The 9328-nt window shown below is 46.8% G+C and overlaps 1 protein-coding gene across 1 annotated transcript; it reads left to right on the forward strand.

Annotated features, from left to right (window-relative positions):
• Nucleotides 1–425: 425 nt before the first annotated feature.
• LOC147820781 (uncharacterized) lies at nucleotides 426–8590 on the forward strand. Its single transcript, XM_087203576.1, has 2 exons — nucleotides 426–785; nucleotides 6672–8590. Exon 2 carries the CDS (start codon nucleotides 6713–6715, stop codon nucleotides 7922–7924), a length of 1212 nt encoding a protein of 403 aa, XP_087059702.1. The 5' UTR covers nucleotides 426–785; nucleotides 6672–6712; the 3' UTR covers nucleotides 7925–8590.
• Nucleotides 8591–9328: the final 738 nt, after the last annotated feature.

Raw genomic sequence — 9328 nt, forward strand, 5'->3', positions numbered from 1 at the left:
AATTCAGCAGTGAAGCCATCAGGGCCTGTTCTTTTCTTAGTTGATAAGTTTTTAATTACATTTTCAATGTCATTGGGTGATATTGGGTTGTTCAGAATTTTTAGGTCTTCTTCCTTCAACTTTGGTAATTCATATGTATCTAGGAATCTGTCTATTTCTTCTGTGTTGTCCATCTTATTGGCGTATAGGTTCTGGAAGTAGGTATTGATGATCCTCTGGATTTCTGCTGGGTCTGTTGTAATTTCACCCTTTTCATTCCTAATTGCATGGATTTTTGCCTTTTCTTTCCTTTTTCTGACAAGGTTGGCTAAAGGTTTGTCAATTTTGTTGATTCTTTCGAAGAACCAATTCTTGGCTTCATTTGTAGGGGGCCCTGCCCCCCCCCCCGCTGGAAATCTTGAGTGCCTTTTACGGACATATCCGGGCCTGCTACAAATCTACCCGGCAACAAGGAAGTAGCCCCAGTACCCTCCTCTTGCTCCTCCCCTCTAGCCCTACGGTATATATGTTGTAACAGCTTCTGCAATAAACGAGACTTGATCAGAAACCTGTCTTGTCTCCATCTCTCGTGTCCCCTGTCCCCTCTCATCCTCGCTCCCCCTCTAGGGTCTCCGTTGACTTACCCGCGGGCCGGGACAAGTGGCGCCCAACGTGGGGCCAGAGAACGGGGGATCCAGTGAAGGACGCTGCTCAGGGGCCCTAAGATTAAGATTGAGGAACAAAGAGCATACTCGACATAGAAGAGGCTTGCGATTGACGTGGACCTGCCGTCTTTTTGCACCTCGGTAAGTTGAGCAGCGATTATGGGACAGGGCATTAGTCAGCACGAACTGTTTGTGCAAGGTCTCAAGAAGACATTACAGGCACGAGGGGTAAAGGTTACAGTCAAACAATTGCTGAAATTTTTTGATTTTATTAAACATCTCTGTCCCTGGTTCCCTGCTGAGGGAACCATTGACGAAGAGAGATGGAAAAAGGTGGGGGAGGCTCTCCAGGATTATTATGCCACTTGCGGACCCGGGAAGGTCCCGATTGCGGCGTTCTCATATTGGAATTTGATTAATGATATTATTTCCCAAAAAGCAAGGGATCCACTGGTAGCTCAGGCTATACAGGTTGGGGAGGTAGCCCTCCGTAGTGGTGAGGAGCTGACACCCGCTGGTGACACTGACGCAGTTCCCCGGGACGCCAATATGGCGCCGGGACCCAGGCCAGTTAAGGCCACGCCTTCCTCGCCAGAGGAGGAAGAGGACTTGATGTCCTTTGACAGTGATGATGATCCCGCCCCCGACGGACATAACGTTCCCTCGGACCAATCCCAAACGGCCGCGATCCCTGCCAAGCCCTATAAGGCAAAGCCTTGCCGGACCCCCGCTTCCTCTTCCTCCATCACTGCCTCTAAGGCAACCCCACCCTCGCGGGAGGTTCCGCCCCTATATCCCTCCCTTCAAGCCTATTGCTGCTTGCCTCCGCCCCCAGATCCACCCCAAAAGGACTCCGGAACTGACGAGTCTGCAGGGGAAGCATTGCGGGGCGGCTCTGGGTGCCCCCCTCCTTATATCCGTCCAGGCCCCAGCACTCCCGCTTTGGCCTATCCTGTTGTTGATCCCCAAAAGGAACTCCGGGACAAAATAGACTTTCTAAAAGAACAGATAAGGTTAGAAAAGGAACATCAAGAACTTATTACCCAGCTTGAGGGCTTAAGAACAGGCAAGGCTCATGGAAATGTCCCTAGAGAGGACACCCATAAGCCACGACCCCCCATTAGAGGGGCGGCCCCCAGGGTGCCGTCCGGGTCAAGGGTACCCCTAGAACTTGAGCCCGTGGAAGCCTTCCCTGTCACTGAGACTGTTGATGCACAGGGTCAGGCATGGAGACACCATGGCGGCTTTGATTTTAAGGTTATTAAAGAGCTTAAAACGGCTGCGGCTCAGTACGGGGCCACTGCACCTTACACCATGGCTATTCTAGAATCGGTGGCAGAAAATTGGCTCACCCCAATTGATTGGCAGACTCTGGCCCGTGCCACCCTTGCAGGAGGTGACTACTTATTATGGAAATCTGAGTATGTTGAGAATTGTCGAGAGACCGCTAGACGCAATGCTCAGGCGGGGAATGGTTGGGTGCTTGACATGCTTCTTGGGGAGGGGGCCTACGCCGCTAACGACCAGCAAATGCAATTTGACGTGGGGTTGTATGCCCAGATTCAGACCGCAGCCACTAGGGCCTGGAGGAAACTCCCTTCCAAAGGAGACGTGAGTGCCTCCCTCACTAATATCCGGCAGGGGCCGGACGAGCCGTTTGCGGACTTTGTCCACCGCCTTCTCACGGCGGCAGGCCGGATTTTTGGGAGCGCGGAGACAGGGACAGATTTTGTTAAACAGCTTGCTTTTGAGAACGCCAATGCCGCCTGTCAGGCCGCTATCCGCCCCTATAAAAAGAAAATTGACCTTTCCGGCTACATTCGCCTTTGTTCTGAGATTGGGGCCGCCTACCAACAGGGCCTTGCCATGGCGGCCGCCATGCAAGGCTTCACAGTCAAACAATTCTTACAACGCCACGTCGGCAATAAATGCTTCCGGTGTGGGGCCATCGGCCATTTTGCTAGAGAATGCCCGACCGCTAAAATGCAGGGCCCCGACGCTCCGCCCCCAGGGCCCTGCCCCCGATGCAATCGGGGGAGGCATTGGGCGAGTGAGTGCCGATCCAAGACTGATGCCCAGGGTCGACCCCTCCCCCCTCTCCAGGGTTTGAATTCGGGAAACAGGAAAGGGGGCCAGCCCCGGGCCCCCAATTCCAAACAAATTTACGGGGCGCTCAATTTTGCTCCAATAAACAGCAATCCATTTCAGACCTCGTCAGAGCCACAAAAGGAAGTGCCGGATTGGACCTCAGTGCCACCACCCACACAGTATTAACCCCAGAAATGGGAGTTCAGGCCCTTGCTACAGGAGTCTTTGGACCCTTACCTAAGGAGACCTTTGGCCTCGTAATAGGCCGAAGCAGCAGTACCATGAATGGACTGCTGGTTTACCCAGGAGTGATTGATAGTGACTACTCTGGGGAAATTAAAGTTATGGTTTCTTCCCCCAAAGTTATTAATACCATTCAATCAGACCAAAGGTTTGCCCAATTGTTACTCCTTCCCCTTCTCTCCACCTCTAATAAGGCTCTTAAAAACGCCCGAGGCAGCCAGGGTTTCGGCTCATCTGATGTCTACTGGTCGGAGGTACTTTCAGCACAAAAGCCTCTCATGACCTTGTGGTTAGATGGGAGACAGTTTTCTGGGTTGGTCGACACTGGTGCCGATGTAACTATCATAAAGGGAGAGGATTGGCCTCAGGCGTGGCCATTGAAGGACACCCTCACCCATCTCAAGGGTATAGGGCAGAGTCAAAATCCTAAACAAAGTGCCAAAGATCTGACCTGGAGGGACCAAGATGGTAATCAGGGCACCATTCAACCTTATATCATCTCAGGGTTACCCATTAATTTATGGGGGAGAGACCTATTATCACAAATGGGGATAATTATTTCCAGCCCCAATGAAATTGTCACTATGCAGATGTTTAAAAATGGGTACATTCCAGGAACAGGGCTGGGAAAACACCCTACTAGCCTTACTCACCCCATTGAGCCTGTCCCTCGGCCCCCTCGAGCAGGGTTGGGCCATTTTCCATAGGGGTCGTTGACACTCCTGCGGTCCATGCTGAAAAGATCACCTGGCTCTCGGATGATCCAGTGTGGGTCGATCAGTGGCCCCTCTCCAAGGAGAAGTTGTTAGCAGCTCAACAGCTGGTGCAGGAGCAGCTTCATGCTGGCCATATCATTCCTAGCCACTCCCCTTGGAATACTCCCATTTTTGTCATTAAAAAACGGTCGGGAAAATGGAGGCTCTTGCAAGATCTCAGAGCAGTTAATAAAACTATGGTACTCATGGGAGCTTTACAACCCGGTCTTCCCTCACCGGTAGCCATCCCCCTTGGATATTATAAGGTTATTATTGATTTAAAGGATTGTTTTTTCACCATTCCCTTACATCCTGCAGATCAAAAACGCTTCGCTTTTAGCCTCCCGGCGACCAATTTCTGCGCCCCAATGCAGCGCTTTCAATGGCTAGTGCTACCCCAAGGCATGGCCAATAGTCCCACCCTGTGCCAGTCATTTGTAGCCACAGCACTTCAATCCACCCGAGACAATTGGCCTCAAATGTATATTATCCATTACATGGATGATATTCTCGTGGCGGGACAATTGGGAAGTGAGGTTTTGGCTTGTTATGCTGACCTTCGGCGGGCCCTTGAATCTTGTGGCCTCCAGATTGCCCCTGATAAGGTTCAACTAAAAGACCCTTACAGTTACCTCGGATTTCAGATGAAGGGACGTCATATTTCCTCCCAGAAGCTCACCTTGCGGCTGGACGGTCTTAAAACTCTGAATGACTTCCAAAAACTGCTCGGAGATATTAATTGGCTTATGCCCTATTTAAAGCTCACTAAACATGACCTGAAGCCTCTCTATGATACCCTGCAAGGTGATAGCCACCCCACTTCGCCTCGGGAGCTCACTGCTGAGGGGCGCAAAGCCATTAGCACGGTAGAACAAGCCATTCAAAATCAGACAATTACCTTTGTAGATTATAACTCTCCTTTACAATATATCGTTTGCAGAACCTCTCTCTCCCCCACCGCTGTCTTTTGGCAAACCGCTCCCCTTTTATGGGTTCATCTCCCAGTTTCCCCTAAGCGGGCCTTTTACCCTTATTATGTTGCAGTTGCAGACCTGATTGTTCTAGGTAGAGACCATGGAAAGATGTACTTTGGAAAGGAACCTGATGTCATTATTCAACCCTACCTTAAAGATCAAATCGATTGGCTTATGCAGACTACCGATTCCTGGCCAATTGCTCTCGCTTCTTATTCAGGATCATTGGACAATCACTATCCTCCCAACAAACTCATTGACTTTGCTAACAGACATGACTTCATTTTCCCAAAGGTCACTTCTTGTTCTCCTCTGCCAGAAGCCCTATCCGTTTTTACAGATGGTTCTTCCACTGGGATGGCTGCCTATGTGTGGGACGATAACATTGCCCAGTTCCAAACCGCCCACTCTTCGGCCCAATTAACCGAGCTGCAGGCAGTTATAGCGGTCTTTTCTACATTCCCTGCCCGAGCTTTTAATCTTTTTACTGACAGTGCTTATATTGCTCAATCTGTCCCCTTATTGGAAACATGTGGATTGATCAAACTTGCTTCTCAGACTGGTGGTCTCTTCCTCCAATTACAAGATTTAATCAGAAAGAGATCCGAATCCTTTTTCATTGGACACCTTCGTGCCCACTCTAACTTACCTGGCCCACTCACACAGGGCAACCGCTTAGCAGACCTAGCTACAAGACCTCAAGTTTTGGCCTGTTCAATAAATACTGATGCCCCCATTCCAATTGACCAGGCACAAAAGGCACACCAACTGCATCATCTTAATGCTCACACGCTTCGCCTTATGTATAAGCTTACTAGAGAACAAGCTAGACAAATTGTTAAGGCCTGCCCTACGTGCACTCTACACCTTCCTACACCTCATCTGGGAGTTAATCCTCGTGGCTTGATTCCAAATGCCCTCTGGCAAATGGACATCACACATTACCCTGAATTTGGAAATCTTAAATATATACATGTCAACATTGATACCTATAGTGGATTCATATTTGCCACCCTGCAGTCCGGGGAAGCTACTAAACATGTCATCGCTCATCTCCTCATTGCCTTCTCAGTACTTGGATGTCCACAACAAATTAAAACAGACAATGGTCCCGGCTATACCAGCTCTGGCTTCTCCAACTTTTGCAAACAATTTGAAATAACACATATAACGGGAATCCCATATAATCCTCAAGGACAAGGCATTATAGAAAGGGCTAATCTCACACTCAAAATTACTTTAGACAAAATAAAAAAGGGGGAATGGTACCCTACCAAGGGGTCTCCTAGAAACCTGATATCACATGCACTATTTATTCTTAACTTCTTAAATTTGGATGCCAAAGGTTCATCTGCAGCCAATCGTTTCTGGCAACCAGAGACGCAACGACAATTTGCCTCGGTGATGTGGAAAGACCCCCTGGACCACTCATGGCACGGGTCCGATCCTGTACTTATCTGGGGCCGAGGATCCGTGTGTATTTATTCCAAGGAAATGAAGTCAGCCAGATGGCTCCCAGAAAGCCTAGTAAAACAAGTTGATGGGCGTGCTGATGATGCCGATGACCTGACGTTGTCCAATCCTGATCAGTTAACAATGGCGCCCACAATTTCAATTTAAAATGAGCAAGGATATAATTCAGCTTATCTAGTAATGTTTGGGTGCACCCTGATGTTCTACACCGTCTTACATGTTTGTCTAGTGTTTGTTGTTTGTGGTCATGTAATTGAGCTCAAAATGTTCTTTTCTCTTTAAGGGATATTCACCCATTGTTACATTGATGATGTTATTTTGTTAAAGATATGCTTTTCTCTTGGATCAAGGTATCACTGGAATTTATTAGATTAAAGTGATTTTTAGATGGGAACTCCCTTTGATGGATATAGAAGTGGCCACCCAGAAAATATTGTTCTGGTCTTAATTCCTCAAAGGGACTCCTTAGTGAAATTTATATCATGTGATCTTAGGGAACATCGTCATCATTTAAAGTTTGGACCTCCGGCGCACAATGAAGAGGGAACTCATGAAGGACATCTGGCTGAATGAACGATCCGAAAACAAGAATAGGATGAGCTGGAAATGCCTAGTTCCCCTGATGTTGCTGACCAGGGTATGGGTGGTGTCGCCTTCAGAAGGGTTAGACCACATGAAAAATATATGGATTCAGTTGGCAGGCTCGCTCAACTTGTCTGAGTTTTGTCTAAGTGCTGATGTAAACTTTCATTATATGTTGGGAAGTTGCCTCGTTCCTGTATGTACCCCATTGGAATCATTGCGGCCTTATACTCTGTTTAAAGATATCCCAGGAAAAAATCTCACATATGCAGATAGTTACAATTGGGGATCTGCTACTTGTCGCAGGCCCAAGAATGCTGTCAAATTATATTCACCTAAGGTAATTATGCCTAATAAGACCGAATGTGCTGTATACAGAAATTGTACAACTAAATGTCTGCAAGTTAAACGTTTGGAAAACATGTCCTGCCGTGTTGAACAAGAAATTATGTATAGTAATTGCCATGTCTCTTTGCCAATGGGTTGGTTTTACACTTGTGAAAGGGAAACTTTTAATTACATTCCGGCCAACTTGAGTGACACTCGTTGTTGCTTGAGTCGGTTGGCTGTGATATTACCAGACAGAACTGATTTGATTGTACCTAATCGAATTAGACGGTGGTCACCGTATACCGCCCCGGGATGTAATGATGATGTGGGTCTATTGACTGATGCAGAAGTGTTAGTCATGATAGGGTCTTTTGTTGCTCTGCCGTCCATCGGGGTGCACGCGGAAGCGGCAGTACGAAGATTAGCCTGTAAAGTGGTAAAAGGATTGAATGCCACCTCCACCGCCCTGGCGTTGATTAATCAAGAATTACAGGAACAAAGACAAGCTATTTTGGATAATCGAGCAGCAATAGATTATTTGTTGCTTTTTCATCACCAGGGCTGTGAAAAAATAAAAAATATGTGTTGTTTTAATTTGACTGACAATGGAGAAAAAATCGATGATACAATAAAACAATTGAAAGACCTGGCTAATAAGGTGCACAATGAGGATGGCGGAGACCTATTTAAATGGTTGACCTCATGGCTACCCAACCTACAATGGGTAAAACAATTGTTTCTTGCCATTGCAATTGTATGTGTTTGTCTGTTATTGTCATGCTGCTGCATACAATGGATACCAATGCTTATACGTAGAAATCGCTTTGATTTTTAGATAAAAGGTTCAGGCTGATATGATTTAAAAGCCTTGTATTCCCCTTTGTATTTTAACCTATGTTAATCTTAGTAACTAAAATGTCCTCGGATAGTTCTGATTTTGTAAGGTTGTGATTTCCCCTGGAGCTATAGTGGAGACAAAGATGTACGTCAAAATCAGCGGTAAATTACTGTCAGGATGTTGGCTGGACATACGCTACATGGGCCGATTCCATCTCTGCCACGGCGTAAAATTCTCGCCCCACCTGGTGAGCGGGCTGGCAAGCCAATGACGGGCAACTGAGCAAGCGTGCCATGCAATGAGAGAGCCCTCGTGTGCCGCCTAAGACAGGTGCCAGAGCCTTGATTCTCTGGTTAACCGATGACGGGTAAGGTGCACGGTGCAGACACGTATGTTGCTCTGACCCAAGACAGGCTCAGCCCCCGCAGGCTTGATTCTCCTGACGCTTTTCTAAAAAATAATTTTAAAAGGGAGGACCTGTAGGGGGCCCTGCCCCCCCCCCCGCTGGAAATCTTGAGTGCCTTTTACGGACATATCCGGGCCTGCTACAAATCTACCCGGCAACAAGGAAGTAGCCCCAGTACCCTCCTCTTGCTCCTCCCCTCTAGCCCTACGGTATATATGTTGTAACAGCTTCTGCAATAAACGAGACTTGATCAGAAACCTGTCTTGTCTCCATCTCTCGTGTCCCCTGTCCCCTCTCATCCTCGCTCCCCCTCTAGGGTCTCCGTTGACTTACCCGCGGGCCGGGACATTCATTGATTTTTTTTGTATCATTCTTTTAGTCTCCATTGCATTGATTTCTCCTCTGATCTTGATAATTTCCCACCTTGTTTTAGGTTTGGGTTTGTCCTGCTCTTCTTTTTCTAGAAGCTTGAGGTTCAGCATCAGGTTGTTTAATTGGGCTCATTCTGTTTTCCTAATATGCATATTCACTGCTATGAATTTCCCTCATAAGACTGCTTTCATTGTGTCCCATATATTCTGATATGTTATATTGTCATTGTCATTTAATTGAAGGAACTGTCTGATTTCTTCTTTAATTTCCTCTGTGACCCTTTGGTTATTCAGAAATGTGTTGTTCAATTTCCAAGTGATTATGAAATTTTTGAGTTTCTTTTGCTATGGATCTCCAATTTCATCGCACTATGGTCTGATAATATACAGGGGATAATTTCAATTTCTTTGCACTTACTTAAACTTGTTCTATATGTGATTATGTGGTCTATTTTGGAGAATGACCCATGTGCAGCTGAGAAGAATGTGTATTCTGATTTTGTGGGGTGGAAGACTCGATAAACATCTGTTAAGTTCATTTGTTCAAGAGTTTGATTGAGTTCTAGTATTTCATTACTTATTTTTAGTCTAGCTGACCTATCTATTTGTGACAGTGGGGTGTTG

This window comes from Heterocephalus glaber, unplaced genomic scaffold (assembly GCF_053883595.1).
Source record: "Heterocephalus glaber isolate CG9 unplaced genomic scaffold, H.glaber_assembly_v1.0 deba00001804, whole genome shotgun sequence".
NCBI lineage: Eukaryota > Metazoa > Chordata > Mammalia > Rodentia > Bathyergidae > Heterocephalus > Heterocephalus glaber.